A 23,556-nucleotide genomic window follows, 5' to 3' on the forward strand; every position below is an offset into this window, starting at 1 on the left:
GCCCGCCCCACCCTCCGCGCCCGCCACCCCGCACCCCGTGCCCGCCCCGCACACTCACGGGTGGAAGGGCCCGGTGCTGAGCACCTGCGGCGGCTGCCCCTCCTGCAGGCTCTGGAAGTGGACGCTAAACCAGGCCGTGAAGCCGTGCAGGGTCCCCGCCTTCCTGATGTCGAAGCACAGCTCGCCCCTCAGGGTCTGGGTCAAGCAGACGACAAGGCACGCGTGGGCACCGCGCGGCACCGCAGGGCCCGGGATGGGGCGGCCCCCTCCGCGCCCCGCGCAGACGCTGAACGCGTCAGGAACCGCAGAAAAGCCCCCCGTCCTGGGAAACCACCCCCAAAACCCGCATCGTGAGTTCAGACGCTTCAGTCAGACACGTTTCAAGCAATCTGAGCTTCTTGCGCCCAGCTTTCTGCCCCAGATTCCTGCGGAACCTTTTCGGCGCTCAGCTCTTCAAGTCAACGGAAGTTTAAGGCGTTGGAGAGCTCCAGGCTGGGCCTTCCCACAGCAGAACGAACTAAAATCCCCACAGCTGCGCCCGCGCCGCCCACCCCGTCTCCAGACGCGGCGCCAACTGGGGCGCCAGGCAGGGCGGGGCGCGGGGAACCGCCCAGAGCCCACGAGCGCCACCGCGCGGCCACAGACAGGGATTCGCGAGGGAATTTTAACAATTCTGTCATGAAGGGTGGCTAAAAACACGTGAAAAAAACTGTAATGCAAATACCATAATGAAACGAAATAGAATTTATTTGATTTTGAAGATGCTAAGATTAAACATAAATCTAAAATGAAGACGCTAGAGACATCTATAAAGAAAATGATGTACAATATGAAAGAATCAAAATACAACATAAAGAAGAAAAAAGACTGGAAAAAATCAGTAGCAAACGTTTTATAAACTCACTTATTTGTATAATAAAATACACCCCCCCCCAGCGCTCACTGAAGGTTTATGATAATCTGGTCTGAGTGTTTCATGGTCACTGATTATCTAATGTAAGGAGCAATTCATCTTTTTCTCACCTCTAGATCAGAAATTTGCACGGTTCTCATGTCCAACTGCAATATAGTGCACGGTTCAGAGAGACAGTCTTCTGGTTTCAAAATGTGGTTATACTTGGGCTTTGAAAAAAACTCCTTAATTGCTAAAGATCTAGGGGAGAAGGTCAAAGCAACTGTTGAGAGTCATTGCAAACATCTCAGGCTTCAAAACACACATGTGGGACCGCGGTGAGTGCTTTCTCTTCTGTGTCACCAGGATGCTAAGCCACTGTCTGGGACCCTGGACACCCAGAGCAGCCCTCAGGCCTCCAAAGGCCCTGGGTGCCTCCCCCTCTGAGAGGACCCAGACCCTACCCAGGAATCCAGAGCCTTCCTGAGCCTGACCTGGAGGCATTCAGGAGCCTGCGAGTCACTGGGCGCTTCCCTGTGACGTCTCATTCATGGGATCTGAGCACATGGAAACCAACGCTCACCCCTCATAACCTAGAGGACAAGGGGAGTCGCAGCGTGTCTTGCCTAGTTTTAGAATCTATTTGATTTCAAAATATCTTTTGTGGATTTTCCATTAACAGTAAATGAAAGCGGTATTCCTGCTGTAGGTTACTCTATAATAAACGTAAGGAACTAGAAGAGCTGAGGTGGGCTGAGTGAGTCTGAGTTTCAGGAGAAATACTTCCTCTGTTGTTACACAAATTCAACACAGAAACAGACACTAGGCGCCACATGGCCCCCTGCGTGTCACCGTTCGCCAGCCCCCATCACTGGTTGCACTGGGCTTGTCAGTAAGTCACCTATTATTTACTACAAAAATGTTTTAAAAAATAAGCAAAGCAGTAACTTCTGAAATAGCAAATAAAAGTGAATGTTTTAATAAAGATTCCACTATATTTACATATTTCTGATTATTTTCTGATAAAAAATTACGAATTTAAAAATTGGAAAAAATGGACAAGTACAAAGAAAAGTTTAAATTCCCCTTATGCTTGCCTTAGCATTGATAATTATTTTTATCCCCCATATTTATATAAATTTATGCAAACTAACATCCATTCTGTATACATCGTTTATTCTGCCAAGCTTTACTGTCTCTTAAACCCTTTCTAAATATCATTACATATCCCTAAAAACCTATGGTTTCTTTCTTTCTTTTTTTTTTTTTTGAGACGGAGTCTTGCTCTGCCGCCCAGGCTGGAGTGCAGTGGCCGACTCTCAGCTCACTGCAAGCTCCGCCTCCCGGGTTCACGCCATTCTCCTGTCTCAGCCTCCCGAGTAGCTGGGACTACAGGCGCCCGCCTCGTCGCTCGGCTAGTTTTTTGTATTTTTTAGTAGAGACGGGGTTTCACCGTGTTAGCCAGGGTGGTCTCGATCTCCTGACCTCGTGATCCGCCCGTCTCGGCCTCCCAAAGTGCTGGGATTACAGGCTTGAGCCACCGCGCCCGGTCTATGGTTTCTTTTTTAACAGCTGTACCGCCGTGCTCCACCAGATGGATATACAGCAATTCATCCACATTCCTCTGGATGGCCACTGGCTTCCAGTGCTGGGAGGAACACTGAGGTGGGAGGCTCTGGCAGTGACTGGGGTGGGCGGCCTGATGCCAACCTCTAAGGCCCCGGCAGCCACACCTCCCTGCCACTACCAGGCAAGCCCGGGCTACTATTTTAATGTACTCTTTGCTTGTCAGGTAGGGAAAACAGCACGTATTTTAATTTGCATTTTAACTACTAACAACATTATAATTTTTCATATATTTATTGGTAATTTTATTTATTTTTTGTAGTTTGCCTGTTCACGTGATTGGGCTGTAATTCCATCTGGCTAGTCATCTCTTTCTAATTGATTCCAAGACCTGTCAGCACGTGATTTCTCTAATTACTTGTTTGCTTTTACGGTCGTGTTTTTGCTGATTTCTACCACATAGACTGCCAGATTCTATCTAGCACAGGGTCCATTCCATCCACTGTTGCTGCTCATTTCTCCACCTAAGATGGTGCACACAGGCCCCCATGGTTGTCTGTCATTGACATTGATTCCATGCAGAATTAAGTTTTCATATATGGCGTGAGAGAACAAGAGCTCATCAATGCTCCAGAATAATTTGCTGACTCGGCCCTCACTCCCTCCTAATTGTAATGCAACCTTTTTCACATACGAAAATTTTTGTTCCTTGCATTCTACCCTGCTCTGCTCATCTGTCTTTTCTTGTTATAGCACCATACTGTTTTAATTACTCCAATGCTACAACAGATTGTCCTATCTGGGTGCACAGGTACCCTCATTTATCCGACCATGGTGTGTGATCTCCCAGGGCCTTGGCCCACCTGCATGCAGACTGTGGACCAGGAGGCCCCACAAGACAGTGCCAGTCCCAGCTGTGGACACTTACTTGAGAGCGCTGAGGTTGAACTCGTATGCGTTGTCCCAGAAGAGCACCTTGCTACGATAGTCCTTATCAGCACTGCAGGGCACAAGGTGCAACGCGGCCATGGTGGGCCAAATGACCCCGTCCTCCTTCAGCCAGGCATCCCGGGCATACAGGATGGACTCGATCATGAACTCAAACTGCAGAGGAGTGAAAGACACACAGGAGACACATCACAGGCCTTGTGGCTGCACAGGCCTCTCACCACCACTTTCGTAACACTAGTCTGAGAGTTTTACAGTTTTAGCCTCAAGATTACTCCTGCCTAAGCCAGTGTACCATGCGAGAGAACATCTCGAGGGTTTATTTTATGCCCACATGTAATGGTCACTGATGCATCTCACAGCCTGGGTTTAAGTCACATAATTTCCCATTAGAACTAAGAACTAGAGCGGAGCTAAAAGCAAGGACAAATCTTCACTCTTGTCCCATCTCAGTCACTGAAGAGTTTGTAACTACCAGATTCTGAAAAAGCCCTGAAGTGTTGCAGGATCCCAACTGTTACATAAAATATATTTGGTCTGTAGTATTCTCCGAATTTCCACAACCCTTTAAGTAGACTGAAACCACTCCTTAAGAAACCAAAAGCCACGCAGGCATGCCCTGGCCGTTCACATGGTCCTTTGGTCCACCTTGCATCCCTCAGAAGGTCCCAAGTCAAGGGAAGCACATCACATCTACGACTGAGGAACTGGGGACCCAGCACCCTCAAAGGCCAGGCCTTCGGTCTGAACCAGAACTTGCTTCTAACACAGAAAGGAGTAGAGGGAGCACCAGAGAGTGGGGCCAAGGCCTGTGGCCCTTGCAAGCCACTCGGGAGCCTGCACTTCATCCTGTAGTTGACGAGAAACAACAGAAGTGTTTTGCTTCCCTTAAATAATCTCAAGCCGGTTTTATTATAGAAGTAATACATGTTTTATATGGAAAATGTAGAAAATTATGACGGCTCAAACAAAATAAGAACCACATATTAACCCAATACCCAGAAGGAACCACTGTTATCACTCTGCAGCTTACCTTCAAGTCTTTTTCTACACATGCACACAAAAAATAGATACATCTAATTTTTTAATCTCATTTTTTCAGTTATATAGTGAAACTGAGCTTTTTTGGTGTACAGTCTACGAACTTTAGCACTTGTGTGGATTTTGTCCTCACAACCACAGCCAGCATACACACAGCTCTGCCACCCCAAAACACTCTTCCCACTTTTCTCTCGTGGTCATGCCCTCCCCCGCCCCAGCCTCTCAAGCCACCAATCTGGTCTCCATCCCCATGGTCTTGTGTCTTTTTGAGAATATCGTATAAATGGAACCAGAGAGTATATAACCTTTCAAGGCAAGCTTCTTTCACTCACTGTACTGTTTCTGGGGTTCCTCCAAATTACCTGTTTCAGTAACTGGCTCCTCTTCACTGCTCAGTGGTATTCCGCTGTGTGGATGCACCAGTTTATCCTTAAGGATTATCCTGATGAAGGACACTGGGGTTGTTTCCAGTTTTTTTTTGCAATTATAAAGAGAGCTAGTATCATCATTCACATACAGGTTTTTGTGTGAACACAGCTTGCATTTCTCTGGGTTGAATACGCAGGAGAGGGACTCCTGGGCATAAGGTGAGTGCACATACAACTCTATAAGAAAGCACTCACCTGTTTCCACAGTGGCATGAGCCCTCCAGCAATGCATGACTTTCAGCTGTTCCTCATCCTCGATGGCACTTGGTATTACCATCAGATTTTTTTTGTTTAGTCATTTTTCAGTAGGTGTGATATCTCACCGTGGCTTTAACGTGCATTTCCCTGATGGCTAACAATGCTGAACATCTTTTCATGTGTGTATTTGATATCTGTATATCCACTTTGGCAAAGCATCTGTTCTTTTGCCCATTTTCAATTGGCTTGTTTTCTTCCTGTTGAGTTTTGAGATTTCTCTGTATACTCAGAACATACACTGGATATATTCTTTGCAATATTTTCTCCTAATCTTAGCTTGTCTTTTTTATTCTCTTAGTATCATCCCTTTGTAGAGCAGTCATTTTCAGTTTTGATGAAATTCAATTTATCAACATTTTCTGTTATGGATCATGCTTTTAGAGTCGTATCTAAAAACTCTTTTCCCAAGCCCAGGTGATGAAGATTTTCTATGATTTTTTCAAGAAGCTTTATAGTTTCATATTTTACACACTTAGATCTACGATCAATTTTAAGTTCAGCTGTGGATAAGGTGTGAGGTTGAGGTGTTGTTTTTTACATATGGATGACAACTATTCCAGTAACATTTGCTGAAAAGACTTTTTCTCCATTAAATTGATTTTTGTCCCTTTGTTAAAAAATCAATTGACCATATTTGTAGAAATCTATCTTTCTTCTCCATTCCACTGACTTACATGTCTGTCCCTTCACCAATACCACACTGTTCTGAATACTGTAGCTTTAAAATCAAGTAGTGTAGTTCCTCCAACTTTACTCTTCTTTTTAAAAATTGTATCAGCTACTCTAGTTATCTTAGTCCATTTTTGTGTTGCCAAAAAGGAATATCTGAGGCTGGGTAATTTATAAAGAAATGAGGTTTATTTGGCTCATGGTTCTGCTGTTTGGGAAAGTTCAGGATTCGGCATCTAGTGAGGGCTTCAGGCTGCTTCCCCTCACAGTGGAAGGCAGGCAAAGGGGGGCTGGCACATGCAGAGACCACAGGGTGAGAGCAGAGGCAAGTGGGGGTGCCAGGCTCTTTTTCACAACCAGCTCTTGTTGGGACCTGAGCAAGCGAGAACTCACTTATTTACCCACAAGGAAGGGCATTCATCTATTCATGAGGGATCCACACCCATGACCCAAACACTTCCCACTAGGCCCCACCTCCCAACACCACCACACTGAGGATCAAATTTCAACATAAGATTTGGTGGGGACAAACCACAGCACTAGTTCCTTTACATTCCACATACATTTCATAATGAGCTTATCTATAAGAACAAACCCTGCTTGGACTCTAATTGGAATTTTATTAAGTCTACAGATCAATTTAAGAAGAACATACATCTTTACTAGGTTGAGCCTTATCTCTCCATTTATTTAGGTTTTCTGGGATTTCCTTCATTATCATCTCATCATTTTCGGCATCCAGATCATGTTTTGTTAGATTTCTAAGCCTTTCATATTTTTGAAGCTACTGTAAATAATATTCTTTAATTTCTAATTGTACACTGCAAAGATATAAAAATGACTTCTGTATGATGACCTTGCACTCTGTGATCTTGTTAAACTCCCTTACTAGTTTTAGGAAATTTTCTCATAGATTCCTTAGGATTTTCTGCAGGTTTTTTTGTAGATGTCCTATGTCATGTTAAATTTCCTTCCATTTCTAGTTTGCTGAGCATTTTATCATGAACTGATGTTGAATTTTGTCAATTTTTTTCTGTATTAATTGATATAGTCATGATTTTTCTTCTTCAGACTGTTAATATGGTAGATTTCACTGATTGATTTTCAAATATTGAACCAGCCTTGCATTCCAAGGATAGTTTCCTTTTTTGTTATGGTGTATTATTATTCCTTTTATATCCTGCTGGTTTAAATTTGCTAATGTTTTCTTGAGGATGTTTACATTTATGTTCATGAAGGTTATTGGTCTGTAGGTTTCACATTTTGTGTTAACCTTGGTTTTGATATTAGGGCAATGCTTACCTCATATAATGAGTGAGGAAACATTCCCTCTTCTTTTCCGAAAGAAGTTGTTTAGAATTGGAGTTTTTTCTTCATTAAATGTGTTGACAGAATTTCCAGTGAAATCATTTAGGCTAGAGATTTACCTTTCAGAAGGTTTTTAAACTATTAATTCAGTATCTTTACTAGTTATTGGACCATTCAAGTTATCTATTTCATGTTAGATGAACTGTGGTAATTTGCAGTTTTCAAAAGAACTGGTCCATTTCATGGCCCTTCTTTGCTTCTCACTCTATGTACATACACTCTATGTATATGTACATAGAGGGAGAAGAGGGAAAATGATAACTCAAGAGTATTTCAGGAATACAGTTGTTCCTTGGTGTCTATGGGGGACTTGTTCAGGATCCCCGTGGATACTCAAATCTTTGGATGCTCAAGTCCCCCATATAAAATAATGTGGTTTTTACATACAGGCTATACACATCCTCTGACAGACTTTAAATCATCTCTAGATTACTTCTACCTAATACAATGTCAATGTTACGTAACTAGCTGTTAGTTACTGTATTGGTTTGTTATTTGTATTGATGTTTATTGTTGTGTTGTTATTTTTATTTTCAGATATTTTCAATACATGTAGGTTGTATCTGCAGATCTGGAGCCTACAGATATTTGACTGTACTTCAAATTCTTGTCTTCTTCACCAATCAACTGCTACTATGTCTTTGTTCCAGAGTCCTCAAATCATTTCTCCCTGTCTGCTCTCCAGGATTTATAGCTGCATTCAGTGGGAGAGATGACAGGAGTGTGCCTTCTCCATCTTACCTGGAATTGAAGCTAGGTTACCACTATGTCTAATTTTTAAACACAAAATTGGAATCATACTGTACATACTCTTTGTGCTTTTTTAAAAACCAGCAACATGTCACCAACTTTTCCAAAGTTCGTTAAAATCTTTCTAAAACATAACTTTCAATGATCATATGTATTGCTACAATTCTATTGTTTCCCATTGTCTCCCCATTTTAAATGGTGCTGCTATAAACATTTTTTAACATAAATTTCTGTACAAATTTGATTATTTCCTTAGGATAATTTCATCAAAAAAATTTTGGTGCCTGGTCTCTGGGTCCAGCTGCTGGGAAGGAGGACACTCTGCAGTCTCAGCACCCACCAGCTCCTCCTCCTCCCTCCTCCCCTGAGGTGAATGTGCCCTCAGAAGTGCAAGCTGCCAATTAACTATGCTGCATTTTTTATGACGTGAGGCCAAAAAAAAAAATCGCGAAAAGAAAAAAGGCTGTCATTTTTTGTCTCAGTGCAGACAAAGTGCATTGTTGTAGAAGGAGGTGAAGAGACCTTGGTTGGAGATGTAGGTACAGCCATAAGTGGTCCTTCAAGCATGTGGTGGCAATGTTTCCTGAAAAAGATGTCTCTGTACTTTGCATGAGGCAAGCTTTAAAACCAAGGAATCCAGAAGAGTTGATGGTTTTGTGTGTGTGTGTGGGCACCAGAACTAGCACCTCTGAAAAGTAAAATGATCTACATGAGCTCCAGGAATGCAACCAAAAAGAAACATCAAGACATAAAACATTAACAACAAGTAAAGGGGCCAGAAATCCTCCCCTGGGCCTGTCCCACTGGGAAGTCAGGTGGCCTTGGTTGTGGCCTCTGCAGGGTGCCCTGTGTAGATCGTCCTTCAGTGCCCCAAACGGAAAGTGCCCGTGTTTACTCTCATCTTCTTGTTGTGTAAATAAGGCAAATACATTTCGGCCAAGGTCTTACTGATGGGGAGCTGTCCCATCACCTAAACTACACATTCTATAAATATGTGCAAACAGCCCTAAATAAATCCAAAGTCTAAAGTTTTATTGGTGTGAAATTAAATTCTTATTGGCCACGTGCCTGTTTTCATGAGCTGACTTATAAAGATTTTTGTTAAGCTCAGCATTTGTGATAATACAGTCCATAAAACAGTACAAGGCTGTGTGAAGAGAATTATTACATCTTTGTAACCTCAGCAGTTACTTCGTTTCTTTTGCCCAGAAAATTGGTCATAATGTGGTTGGAATTTTGGTCCAAATTCTTTATTCTTCCTTGAGCTAAACAGAGTAACGGAATATAGTATGTCCTTATCACATATGACAGCACTAATACACTAACAACAGTAAGACTGAGTCTGGCAGTCTTTGAATTCTACCAAATGTGTAATGGAGACCCTCAGTGACCCTGCGAAGCGTTCTGAAATCCAGGAGGCAGCCTCTGCACCTGCAGTGCCACTGGCTAGTGGGAGACTCTCCTGAGGAGAGTGTGTCCTCAGGAGAACAAGCAAGATCCTGTAACAACTAATGATTAACGCAAATCAGGGCTCCATTGTCACCTGCTTTGTTAGCAAAAAATGATTAAATGGTCTGTTGACAATCTAGGACACCTGTGGTATCTTTACTTGCCTCTCCTTCAGAACTTTGCTGCTTCTGGAATAATAAAATATGGAAGAACAAAAAAACTGTAATGCTCTTTGACTTATTCTGTCCTATTTCCCTTCAAAAGGCTTTATCAATTCACACTGCCAAAAAGTGTACGGTAGTGCGCACTGCCCCACAACCTCAGCCTGGGGATCATCAGATATTAGAGGACTGCTCAACCAACTTCCCAGGTCAAAACTATTAAGGTTACTTTTAAATTGCTGGTGACATTAAACAATGTTCAGCTTTCTGGTCTCTGGCATTTCTCTGCCTTTCTAGTCCCTGCTCACCTTCCATGAGGTATCTTTTGCTTATGTTTTTCTTATTGCAACTCTTTATGTCACGCAAGCTGCAATTCTTTAGTTTCATTTACCATTTAATAATTTTTAGCCGTGCTAATGTATGAAGGGGAATTTTTTGTCAAATATTTTATTTGACAGCTTCATTATGAACTTGGTTCTTAGAAAGACCTTTCCCATCCTAACAAAAGATAAAAATTTTAGCAATTTTTTTATGTTTCCTCCTTTTCTTAAATATTTAACTCTTGAGCCTGTCTGGGGTTTATTTTAGCAGATGGTGTGAAGAAGGGACTCTTTTCTCCAAATCAATCGTTGCAGCACCATCTCTGAATAACTACATGCCCTTGCACTGACTGAAAGCTGCCCCTCCTATGCTAAACGCACATGCACTCTTCCCTGTCTCAGACTTTTACTACATGTCAGCGTCAGAGTAGGAAGATGGGCCAGGAGAGATGAAGGCCTGAGGGCTGAGGAGCTCTGAGAACAGGCAGACAGCAGGCAAGGAGGATGGGAAGGGGGCCAGACGCACAGGTGCAGGGGAGAGGCAGACAACAGGCAAGGAGGACGTGAAGGGGGCCAGACGCACAGGTGCAGGGAAGAATGCGGCAGCTCAGGAGAGGGGCAGCCTGGGGACGGAAAGTGAAGGTGGGTGCAGCTGCACCAACAACTCCCAAATTCACACCCGCCCTCCCTCAAAGCCTCCCAACCCTGTACCCCAATAACTATCACCACAGGAATTCTTGCAGTCCCGTCTGCCCTGTTCTGGGCCTCCTTGGGCTGAGTAATGACAGTGGTGCGCCCTCAACCCCCCCAGGGAGAGTCTGAAGTCGGAGCTGCCTCAGGCCCTCACCTGCCAAGCTCCGCCTACCCCCTCCACTGCCTGCACAGGAGAAAAACACCACATGGTCCTGTCTGAACTTGCCCCAGCATTCCTCCAAATGTCCTGCTCAGGGTGGCCCCTCCAGGCCAACATCCACCAAGACCCCAGGCCATGTCCCCTCTGCCCAATCAATAGCTGGCCCTGCCCATCGGATGGGTGTCCTGTGTTCAAGACCCACACAGATGTTCACCCTCCCCAAGGTCCTCCCTACCCCGGCCCCCAGCCAGTCCTGGTGGCCCACTCCCTGCAGATCAGGGCTGGGAGGCACCATCCTGCTCACGCCAGGCCCCCAACAGCACATCCTGCCTGCTGGCCCTGCTCTGCATCTCCACACCTGCGCCATGCCAAACCCTGGCTCCTGCATCTTGACAGTAAAGCCACAGTCAGTCCTGGAAGTCTGTGCACCTCTCACACAGAGGGGCCTCCCCTCACACAGGCTGTCCCAGGCCTCTGCATGCTGGGGCTGGACCACAGCCAGTCCCTGGCCTCCAGTCCCGGCCACACATACCCAGGGGCCTCCAAAACATAGCCCACTTCTTACTCCATCACTCACACACACCACTGGCAGTCCCCTCGGTGTCCAGGATGTGGCACAAAGTCCTCAGACACACAGTTCCCTACATCTGGCCTCTGCCTCCCTGATGCAACACAGTCTGGCCAATCCGGCCACTGGGCAGCCCTGGAACACAGCAACATGGTGAACACGGTGGCTACTTCTCTCCCCTCCCTCTGCCCCGCGTCCCTCCTGTGTCCCTCTCACCCAACTCAGGGCACAGTCGGACACTGCAGCAGCCAGGCTTCCCCACATCAGTGCCCACACACCCCCGGCCTCACCACAGCCTCACTCCTCGGTCCTCTTTTTGTCCCCGTAGCCAGGCACCAGCTGTCAACAGACACTTACTGAACGGGCACTGCTGTTCAGGGCAAAGGCGAAAGCCCTTCAGGGATTGGAAGTGGAGCCCGTTTCTCTAGTGTGTCACCTTATGGCTCCACAGACGTTATTAATAAGCCAAGTCGGCCGGGCGTGGTGGCTCAAGCCTGTAATCCCAGCACTTTGGGAGGCCGAGACGGGCGGATCACGAGGTCAGGAGATCGAGACCATCCTGGATAACACGATGAAACCCCATCTCTACTAAAAAATACAAAAAACTAGCCGGGCGAGGTGGCAGGCGCCTGTAGTCCCAGCTACTCGGGAGGCTGAGGCAGGAGAATGGTGTGAACCTGGGAGGTGGAGCTTGCAGTGAGCTGAGATCCGGCCACTGCACTCCAGCGTGGGTGACAGAGCGAGACTCCATCTCAGAAAAAAATAAAATAAAATAAGCCAAGTCACAGCATGGACATTGAGGCTATTTACATTTATCTTCTGACAACAAAATTTCAACAGGACTAAAGGCCCAATGCCATCTGTTACCACGGGAAACCGTTTCCTGGAGAAGCAGCAGCCATACTTCATACTCCTTCACCCAGATCCCATCTTTCTGGGTCTCTACACTGAGACGCAGTTTCAAGTTGGGATTCTCCACTCCGATGTCCTGTGTTCCAGGATGCTGAGCCCAGGAGGAGAGCACTGGGCAGACAGCATCCAGCCACACTCCCATCACTTTCCCTCCAAGCAGACAGTGTTTGTGCAGGGCATATTCGCAAGCAACCAGAAAACAGTCCACTTCCACCCACACGTGAAACTCAGGGTGAATGACCCCGGACGGGCCAGGCACATGCTGGCCCCACAGATGCCCAAGTGGCTTCACAGCGTCACTGGGGCCAGTCTAAGGTGAGAAGACCCTGGCCAGGGACGAAGGCCCTACTGGCATTAAAGAAACAGCCTTACCTGTTAGGCACAGGATTTTTACAGATTCCTGAGAACACAGTTCATGTAAATCATTCGTGAAAATGTTACATGAACTTTGACTTAAATTTCTCATAAAGGCATTTTTTAAATCAGGTGAAAATTCAAGACACTGAGCCAATGTCCACACAAGAAATTAATTACACCTCATAATAGGGAAAACATCAACATGAATCATGCATGACTCTTGAGATCCTGAGGTTGGCCCAGCCGAGCCTGTGCTCAGAAGCCCCCAGCCCCGGCCCCCAGCTGCCCGCACGCCCGCCCTCACCAGCAGGCAGGTCCCCATCCACTCGGACACCAGCACGTCCACCTTCTCGGGCAGCACCACGTCCTCCACCTTCTGCTGGAACACAGTGATGATGTCGGCAAAGCCATTCTGCAGGACCAGCTGCCCCGTGTGCTGTGCCATCTCACTGGCCTCCACCGCATACACCTGCAGCAGCAGAAGCACCGTCAGGGCATGCCCGGCCTGCACACGGCCCGTCATCTACTCTCCTGAGTCACAACCAGCATACGAGAAACGGTCAATGACACAAGAAGGAAGCATTTCAGATAGCAGAGACAGTGAGGGCTGGGCCACACCTGCCCCTCCAGGGACACCCAGAAAGGAGCCGCCCCTAACCCTCCCAACTGCCCCCACCTCCTGCACAAGACACAGACGCAGGGCTGCAAGGGGGCGGAAGTGTCGCATGCCCAAGCCGGCTGCACAGGCACAGCAATCTTAATCCATGACCATCACAGCAAGTTCTGAGCACCCAAGGGACAATGCTGGTCTGTGCCACATCTGAGGCCTATGAGACAGTTTCAAACCCAGGGTCTCAGGGAAGGGTCTGGTGGGAAGTGCCCAAGTGCTGGGTCCTGGGTCCTGCAGAGCCTGCACTTGAGTGGACACTGTGCTGCGACCCCACTCACTGTGTAAGGAGTCTCCAAGGCTGCAGCTCGGCTCAGCTCAGCACAGCACAGATGGCCCAAGAGGAGTGGGGAGAGGGCCCAGCGTGTGCACCCCTCCCATCCCCACGGGACCATCCACACCCAAGGCCCCGCACAGACATGTGGGTGCACCTGTGTGTCTATTCAGCTGAAATAAACGTCTCACAGAACATACCCTGCCCTGTGCAATTCATGGGGTATTTTCTATTCTGCTCTATTCCTGTCTGTGCTGTTTGTGACTCATTACGTGGGCGCCACAGCCTCTAGCATGCAGTCTCAACACACTGCTGTTTTACCGACCCTGAGCCACACGTGCAAGGATGCTCACCAACAGCATGGAGTTATCAGTGAGCCCTCAACAGCTCAGGGTCACGAGTTAGCACACTCAGAGGCCACCTCGGACGTCACCAGCCTTGGCACAAACACCCGGGACGCGTTCGAGACCCCACTCACCGCTTTAGGCCGCGCATAGTGTGCACAGAAGAGACTGATGATCCCAGTCCCACAGCCCACGTCCAGGATGACTTTATCCGTTAGGGATTCTTTATTCTGCAGGATGACACTGTGGTATTTAGTTGTTCGTGGCTGGTCTGCCAACATTTCCAAGTGGAGTTTCTGGAAGAAGTGCACATTCAGAATCACTGCCTGTGACCTAGAGCCATGCCAAGTTCTGGACTGAGATGGAGGGTCAGAGCCACAGCTGATGACCCCTGACCCCGCCACCCCACGTCTAAAAATAGGAGCAAAACACAAGAGCAACAGTACAGGCTTCTGGAGTCCCTCAGCTCAGCACAGCATGGCCAGGCGAGCAGACAGGCAAGAGGGAGCACTGTGCACACAACGGTGCAGTGTCGCCCGGACCACTGAGGCTGGAGGGACCACCACATCCCAACCAGACTCCCCAGGGCCAGGTGTCCGACTAGAGAAAACAGCAATATACCACGAGAGAGGGGCCAGCGTAGGTGGGCAGGGGGTCCCCCAAAGTCCTCTGCACAGATGAGCTCACCCCTCCTGTTCTTGGGGAGTGCCCCGAGGGATAAGCGAGAGATCCAGCCTTGTCCTGAGGGAGGAAAATGCCTGAAACCCAAGGACACCCACATGAGAATCAGCCACCCTGAAAGGAGGCAGAGAAAGGCTTGCTCAGGGCAGCCAGCAAAGCTGCGGGCTGGAGGAGACGCTGCACCCCTCCCACCAGCACTCTCAAGCTGCAGGAGGCCCAGCGTAGAAACAGCATCACCAGAAAGACAGGCAGCAGGCGGGCGCAGAGCGAGGGCCGCGCCCAGACCACACCAGCAGACAGGAGCCTGCAAGAGGCCCTCAGAGCCCACCATGGGGCCTCCCAAGACTCCGCAGAACAAAAAACAAAGGGACAAGTGGGAGGAGGTGGGAGGCACAGACAACAGAGCAAGGCCCAACTCTCCTGCCCGGAAGCAAAGGACGGGAAAGGCCTGCAGTGCCAACACCAATGGAGACAGAGCTGCAGCAGCTACGCCAGCGCCATCCAGAACACAGTTCAGAGCAAACCAGATTCCCATCGGTTCACATCGACACAGGAATCAATTCACCCAGAGGACACGATTAATCTAAACACTTCTGTACCTAAAAACAGATCTTCAAAATACGTAGCGCAAAACCAATACAGATGCAAGAAGAAACAGACAAAGTCACAATTATCATCAGAGATTTTAAAAGTGTGCTCTCAGTAACTGACTGAAGCAGAGAGAAAAATTGGTAAGACTGTGGAAGGCCCGGACATCACTGTCAACCAAGTTAATCTCATTGGTATTTAGAGAACACTTCACCCAACCCCCTATAATAGTAACAATAAAAAATATCTAGGAACAAATTGAACAAGAAAAGTGTACAACCATGTATGATAAAGAGATATTATCCTTATCTTAAAATGCTAAAAGATACTAAACAAAGCTTAAGTAATGGGAGACTGAGAATCAATGTTATAAAGATGTCACTTCTCCCAAAATTAACATAAACATTCCACGTAGTACCTACTAAAGGAGGAAGCACAGCAGAATAGTAAAATTAGTTTCAAAACAGTAAGTGCCCAAGGCTAATGAGGAAAATGCTTTAAAAAAAAAAAGAACTGCTGGAGACCTAGTTCTTGCAGAGCCTACAGAGGTGCAATGATGAAAATGATGAACCACTAGGAACTGCAGTAAACAGAGCAGTGAAACAGCAGCAATTCTACAGCAGACCCCTGAAATCCAGAGCACAACAAACGCAGCATTTCACATCAATGGGAAGGGAACTGTCCAGTAACTGAGGCTGGGATGACTGGATATTTGTGGGCATAAATTAGGGCGGAATTTTACATTATATTTCTTACAACAAATAGATTATAGATTGATTTGCAATCTCACAGTTTAAAATAGGATCAGAAGGCTAGGCAGGGTGCCTCACCCCTGTAATTCCAGCACTTTGAGAAGCTGAGGTGAGAGGGTCCCTTACACCCAGGAGTTTGAGGCTACAGTGAACTATGATTGCACCACTGCACTCCAGCCAGTCATACGACAGAGTGTGACACCATTTCTAAAAAACATAAAAAGTAAAAATAACACAGAATCATAACGGTTCTGAAAAAAAAAAAGTGTGGGTATTTATAATCTTATAGTGAGGAAGGTTTCTCACAAAGAAAAGAAAAAGAAGTCACAAAGAAAAGAAAAACATATTAGGCTATACAAAGAAAAAAGTTCTATGTGGGAAAAAATTTCACGAAGTCACAAAAATTCACAAATTCAGGCTAAATTACTTAACACACAAATCAACAAAAATCAAAAGAAAGGGGCAAATAATATGAAAGTTTACAAAAAAAGAAAAAATACAAAAGGCCAACACACACATAAAAGATGATCAATCTTACTTAGAAAATGGAAATTAAAATTAAAAGATGCCATATTTAACTTTTAAGATCAAAGTCCTTTTTCACCTCGATTTGCAGTAGGGAAATGGGCTTTCACACACTATCAGTGGATCCATGCCATGGTCTGAAATGTCCCCAAAAATCCATGTGCTAAAACTTAATCGCCAGTGTGATGGCACTAAGAGGCCACCTTTGGAGGTCACGATGAAAGGGCTGGTGGTGGAAGAGGCACTCCCAGCCCTCCTGCCTTCAGCGTGAGGACAGCCAGGAGGCGCCATCTTGGACACCAAGGCCAGTACCCCCCAGCCTCCGGAACTGCGAGAAACGAAGCTTTGTTCTTCATAATTTACTCAGTCTAAGGTATTTTGTTACAGCAGCACAAACTTAAATTACACACTCAGTCATGTGTAACTAGCAAATCTTTCTGGAGGGCGAACTGGCAACATCCACTTAAGGAAACCACACGAGTACACACACACACCACACACAACCCCCCCCCAGGAATTTACCCTATAGAAATTCTAAACAGCATTTAACAGGATTATATAGGACTCCATTACAGCATTATTTATCATGATAAAAAGCTGTTAAATAACCACTGTCCAAATAGCAACAGGATCCTTTTAAAGTAACACAATGCTCTGCAGCTGTTATAAAGAGTGACAGGTGCCAATATGAGAGATCTTCAAAATAATACAGCTACGTGAAAAGAGCCAGGTGAAGAGCTGAGTGGTAGAACAATGCCTTTTCTATACATTACAAACATAAAATAAATTAGGTGTCACTTGGACTTCATAAGCACAGAGGAATCTGGTGGGCAGTGGTTCTTTGAGCTGAACCGCCCTCGGAAAGATTTGCTAATTACAGGCAGAGCTGGGAGGTTGGCATTGGCTCTTTATTATGTATCTTTCCTTAATGGATAGAAATCACTAACCACGTACAGACACGAATAGTTTTTAACACTTCTAACTGTGAAATATGGCATACCTACAAAAAAGTGCAATAAAAAGTATCTGCACAGTTTATCAAGTATAGTTATACAGCAAACACCTCCATATCCAAACACCGCTGTATCTATATCCAACCCCAGAACACTGCCAGCACGTCAGAACTTCTGACTCAGCCACGCTGGTCCCAGAGCCTCCCCCACCAGCAGGTAACCTCCAACCAACTCTCAGGGGAGCCACTCCTGCCCTCAGTCAGTCTCACCACCCAGGCGCACTCACAAACAGTACCTTTTGGCCGAGCACAATGGTTCATGCTTGTAATTCCAGCCTTTTGGGAGGCTGAGACAGGAGGATCACTTGAGGCCAGGAGTTTGAGACCACTCTGGCCAACACAGTGAAACCCCCTCCACTAAAAATACAAAAATTAGCCAGGCATGGTGGCACGCACCTGTAGTCCCAGGTACACAGGAGGCTGTGGCAGGAGAATTGTTTGAACCCGAGAGGCAGAGGCTGCGGTGAACCGAGATCCCGCCACTGCACTCCAGCCTGGGTAACAGAGCAAAACTCTGTCTCAAAACAAACAAAAAACCTTCTAATGTGGCCTCTTAACTTTATATAATTGAGTCAAACATTATAGATTCTTTGCCCTATTCCTTCTTTCGCCTAACATTATTTTTATAACATTCACCCTGCAAGTAACTGTTTTCATCTAGTTTTAAAACGTAACCAGAGATTGTTGCCTAGACCATCGGGTTATAGGCAATTTCTCTATGGTGGGGAAAAAAATTCAGTAAGCTATTTAGAAGTTGGGCTTTTATTATTTTTTTAGGGACAGAGTCTGGTTCGATCACCCAGGCTGGAGTACAGAAGCGCAATCATAGCTCACTGCAGCCTTGAACTCCTGGCTTCAAGTGATGCTCTGACCTCAGTTTCCCAAAGTCCTGTGATTACAGGCATGAGCCACCACACCTGACCTAAGTATTATTCTTCACAGATTTATGGAATTCTTTCTATTTCTTTTCTTTTTGAGACAGGCTCTCGCTCTGTAGCCCAGGCTGAAGTGCGATGGCACCATCACGGCTCACTGCAGCCTCGGCCTCCAAGGCTTGAGCCATCCTCCCACTTCAGCCTCTCGAGTAGCTGGGACTACAGGCATGCACCACCATGCCCAGCTAATTATATATATATATAGTTTTTTGTAGAGACAAATTATATATATATATATTTTCTCACTATGTCGTCAGGCTGGTCTTAAACACTTGGCCTCAAGTGATCCTCTTGCCTTGGCCTCCCAAAGTGTAGGGATTGCAGGTGCCAGCCACCACACCCAGTCTAATTTCATTTTTAAAGTAAAATTTACTACTTTAAAAAAAACTGCTGAGAGAACATGTACATAATCTCACTGCTCAAATCATCTCTCTAAGCCAGGGGTCAGCAAACTAAGCCATGGGCCAAATCTAGCCCACCACCTGTTTTTGGACGGCCTCCAAACTAACAATGGTTTTTACACTTTTAAATCAGTTAATCCAAAGAATAATTTGTGATACACGAAAACTGTATAGTATACATTCAAATTTCAGGGTCCATAAATAAAGTTTTATTGGAACACAACCCTGCACACTTTATGTGTCATCCACAGTGGCTTCCACACAACCATGTCAGAGCTGAGTGGCTGCAACAGAGACGCTCTGGCCTGCAAGACTATGGACCTGCTCTGAACAATGCAGTAGGAACTAAAGTTAGAGAGAACCCACCGCCTGGCCAGCTGAACAGGGAATTAAAAAAACGATACCAGAGTTCCGTAGCTGCCGAAGTACTCTTCATCCTGCCACGTGTCTTCAGGGTCGTACTCATCCACCTGCTTCCCCACATGGTTTGCTGGAATGTACCCACAGCAGCCTGCACGCTCGCCCCACCACCAATCTGCAGTGGTTTGTCTTAAGATAAGAATTTTTTCTCCTCTCAAAAAACTGAGCTGGAAAAAAAAAGTTAAAATTCAATAAGAAAACCAATCATCGGTATTTCAAGTGTGGCTCAGTAATAAATCCCACCGATGGTGACAAAATCACAGAGATTTCAAACAGGAGTCAGTGGGTAATGACAGCAACTGAGAATGTTTGCAAGTGACACCACGACTTAGCGATACCTCTGGAACATCCACCTGAAAGGAGGGCACAGCTTAACCGATATTTTTTTTAAAAAGGAGTAAACATTTTCAAATGGCTTAGGAGAGAATTTCTCAACAGCCTCTTCATTGTAACTCAACTATGCCAACTGACTTACTGGAGGTTTAGGCTAAGAAATACCTGTCGCAAAGTAAACAAAGCTACATCCAAGGAGATACAGCTTGATATATTTGGTAGTCTTACTTTTCATCAACTGGGTGGGTTCTAAATTCCAAGTAGAAACCAGAACAGGTGCTTCTGCCCCTGGCTGAGGGTCCCCACTCCACACCTGGTATTTTCACACGTGCTTGGAGCAGTACTGGTTAGGCTGTGAGCTTCACACACAGGTCTTGTGTGGCCCTAAGCATCTGAATACTTCTTCATTTAACTTTGATATGACTTCTGCAAAATTTATCTCATTTTGCCACTGAACATGCTGAAAACCACAAAGCACTGTCCACCACACATGGCTACCTGGGTCTCATCAGTGGCAGCATAGTCTGCGATGGCCACGAACTCCTCTGGCTGTACTCCCTCCTGCAGGAGACCGGCCTCACTGCACTCAGCAGGCTCTTCTTCCTGCTCAAAGCCAAGGAAAGGGTGAGGAGAGGACGTGGGAGCTTTTTTTTTCTTTTTCTTGGCTATGTTATTAGGATGGTTTCAAATTTCAAATACAGATTCACGTGTCCAAGTATTTATTATACAAAGCATCTGGATCATCTTTACTACTATAATCAAAGGCTGTCACCTTCACTCTAAATTTCTTCTAAAAAAAAAATTTGGACCCTAAAAGAGAACATCAAAGCAAGAAGTCAGAAACAGGCCCCGCCAGTGTCTGTCTGGTGAGGAGCCCTTTTCCTTCATCGGCCACGCTTCCTGAAGGTGATCATCAACCCCACGAAGAGAAACCAGTGTGAGGACAGAGCCGGGGGCCCAGCGTCCCAGGCAGGCACAGCCAGGAGCCTGTGGAAAGAGCTGATGGCAGGGCACAAACTTCCACGAGGCAGCAGAGCCCAGCTTGGGCCCACACGGGTCCTTGGAGCCTCCCCCAACCCCTCCTTTTTTTTTTTTTTGAGACAGAGTCTAGTTCTGTTGCCCAGGCTGGAGTGCAATGGCATGATCTCAGCTCAGCGCAACCTCTACTGCCTCCCAGGTTCAGGCGATTCTGATGCCTCAGCCTCCCAAGTAGCTGGGACTACAGGTGTGCACCACTATACCCAGCTAATTTTTTGTATTTTTAGTAGAGATGGGGTTTTGCCATGTTGCCGAGGTTGGCCTCGAAATCCTGAGCTCAGGCAATCCACCTGCCTCATCTTCCCAAAGTGCTAGGACTACAGGCATGAGTCACCATGCCTGGCCGTCCACTTTATACAAGAATAAGTTTGCCTGGAAGACATCACTGCAGAGGGCAGAACCTCAAATCACACACTCCAGTTCAACGAATCAACCCTGTCTCAACACAAACACTTTAAACACATTTTCCTAAACATAAAAGTAATTCGTGTTTACTTTAGAAAATGTGTGAAAACACCAAGTATACAGAAGAAAATTAAAACCTCCTGTAATCTCACTCACTGATCACAGATAACAGACAGCACACTGGTGTTTATACTTTCAGACTTTTAAAAAAGTGGACACGTAGCACAAGTACAAAGCGTTCACTGGGTTCACACAATGAGCCTGTGACCTACGGTTTTCACTCTATGAGCTCTGAATATTTTTCTTATTAAATATACTTCTAACACTATTTAGTATCTGTAGAGTATTCCAGTCTATGAATTATCATGACTTACCTATCCAGTTTCCTAGTCTCGTACATTTAGACTTCTCAGTTTTTACTATTCTAAATTATGTTAAGATGAACTTCCTTCAACATAAATCATTCTGTATATACCTTAATATTCTTAGGGGTAAGTCTCTGCACATGAACTTGACGGGCCAAGACTATGTGTACTTTACGGCTTTTGATTTTACCACCCGGTGCCCTCCAGGAAGGTGTTCCTTGGGCTGCTTGCTGAGAGGGAACGGCCAATCTTCCCACACTCTCACTCAATAGATACCAATCACTGTAGTCTCTGTCCACTGGATGGGTAAAAATCACTTTCTGAGTCCATTCGCCTCTTTGTGTGGTTAGACGTTTTTAAAATACTTGCCAGCATCTTTTTTTACCTTGTTAACTGCCTGTTTGTACCCTTCATGCTTTTCCCTGTGCCAGGAGCACGACTCACAAGGCAGCACTGCCCCCTGCTTGCTCTCCACCCCATCACTGATCCACCCAGCCCAGGCAAGCCTTACTAACCCCCGGTGTGCGGCCTTCCACACCCCCACCATGCCCATGTCATACACAAACCCCTGTGTACACATATACATACACATACACACACACACACACACACACACACCCAGGCCCTTTCTTTGCTTGGCTTTTTTTTTTTTTTGCGATGGAGTCTCGCTCTGTTGCCCATGCTGGAGTGCAGTGGCACAATCTCGGCTCACTGCAACTTCCACCTCCCCAGTTCAAGCAATTCGCGTGCCTCAGCCTCCCGAGAGGCTGGGACTACAGGTGTGTGTCACTATGCCTGGCTAATTTTTGCATTTTTGGTAGAAATGGATGGGGTTTTGTAATGTTGGCCAGGCTGGTCTCGAACTCCTGACTTCAAGTGATCTGCCCACCTCAGCTTCCCAAAGTGCTGGCATTACAGGCGTGGGCCACCAAGCCTGAACTACATTTTGCTTTTCTTACACAATACCTTCTGGAAAAACTCTCCAACTGTCAGAACCCTGATTTACTACTTTCAATGGCTATACGATATTCCATAGCAGGAACTTCACTTGATTCTTCAGCCATCCCCCATTGATAGACTTTGTCTTGGGATCCAGTTTTCTACCACCATAACTGATGCTGCAACAAAAGAAGTCTGTGCACAGATAAACTTATGTGATGACATTTTATTTCTGCGGGATAGATTGCCAGGGTTGAAGAATATGCCTTTTTTTTTTTTTTTTTTTTTTTTTTGAGATGAGGTCACCCTCTGTCGCCCAGGCTAGAGTGCAGTGCAGTGACACGATCCTGGCTCATGGCAATCTCCACCTCCCAAGCTAAAGCAATCCTCCTACCTCAGCCTCTCAAGTAGCTGGGACTACTCTTTGTATAATATAGATCCTATTTGACATCTCAAGAAATTTTTTTACCAACATGTTGTTTTCCCAGTTATCTTGTTTAGGATCAGCAACTTCAAGAGTCAGGTCAACAGAAATTTTCCAAACTGAAGCACAAAAAGAAAAACGAACAACAACAACAAAAAAAACAAATAAGAATAGAGCATGAGACATGCCAAACAGCAGCGAGAATTCTAACTTACGTTTACATGGCGACCCCAAAAAAGAAGAGGGAAGATGAGGCAGAAAAAAATAAATGAAGAGATAATGGTGGAGATCTTTCCAAAATTAACAAAAAAAAGATCATCAAGGCCAAAGTGGGTAGGTCACCTGAGGTCAGAAGTTTGAGACCAGCCTAGTGAACATGGTGCAACCCCGTGTCTACTAAAAATACAAAAAATTAGCCAGGCGTGGTTACTCGTGTCTGTCATCCCAGCCACTTGGAAGGCTGAGGCAGGAGAATTGCTTGAACCCAGGAGGTGGAAGTTACAGTGAACTGAGATCACACCACTGCACTCCAGCCTGGGTGACAGAGCGAGACTTCATGTCAAAACAAAACAAAACAAACAAACGACAACAAAAAAAACTCATTAACTCACAGAGTCAAGAAGCTCAACTAACCCTAAGTGGGAAAAACAAGAAGAAAACTGCTAAAAACCCCCAAAATGAGAAAACTCCTAAATGCAACCAATGTGAAAAAGGAATACATTACGTTTAGTGGAACAATAGTAAAATATTGCTGACTTCTCATCAGAAACAGAGGCCAGAAGACAGTAAAATGGCATCTTTGAAGTGTTAAATAAAAACTGCAAACCTAAAACCCCGAATCAAGCTATTCTTCAAAAATGTAGGCAAAACACATTTCACAGTTTGACACAGCAGACGCACACTAGTAAATATA

General features: G+C 45.7%; 1 protein-coding gene across 6 annotated transcripts in view; it reads right to left on the reverse strand.

Annotated features, from left to right (window-relative positions):
- Window positions 1–23,556, reverse strand: part of PRMT2 (protein arginine methyltransferase 2) — a 34,135-nt gene that overhangs the window by 4,801 nt on the left and 5,778 nt on the right. For all 6 annotated transcript variants that reach the window (XM_017847285.1, XM_017847280.1, XM_017847284.1 and 3 more), the window contains 7 exons: window positions 19,971–20,075; window positions 19,124–19,306; window positions 13,960–14,121; window positions 12,845–13,009; window positions 3,387–3,562; window positions 1,024–1,153; window positions 59–195 (listed from right to left, as the gene is read on the reverse strand). In XM_017847285.1, coding sequence (XP_017702774.1) covers window positions 59–195; window positions 1,024–1,153; window positions 3,387–3,562; window positions 12,845–13,009; window positions 13,960–14,121; window positions 19,124–19,306; window positions 19,971–20,075 — 1,058 coding nt within the window. The remainder of the gene's footprint in view (window positions 1–58; window positions 196–1,023; window positions 1,154–3,386; window positions 3,563–12,844; window positions 13,010–13,959; window positions 14,122–19,123; window positions 19,307–19,970; window positions 20,076–23,556) is intronic.

The sequence above is a fragment of the Rhinopithecus bieti genome, unplaced genomic scaffold (genome assembly GCF_001698545.2).
Source record: "Rhinopithecus bieti isolate Rb0 unplaced genomic scaffold, ASM169854v2 scaffold_29990, whole genome shotgun sequence".
Lineage (NCBI taxonomy): Eukaryota > Metazoa > Chordata > Mammalia > Primates > Cercopithecidae > Rhinopithecus > Rhinopithecus bieti.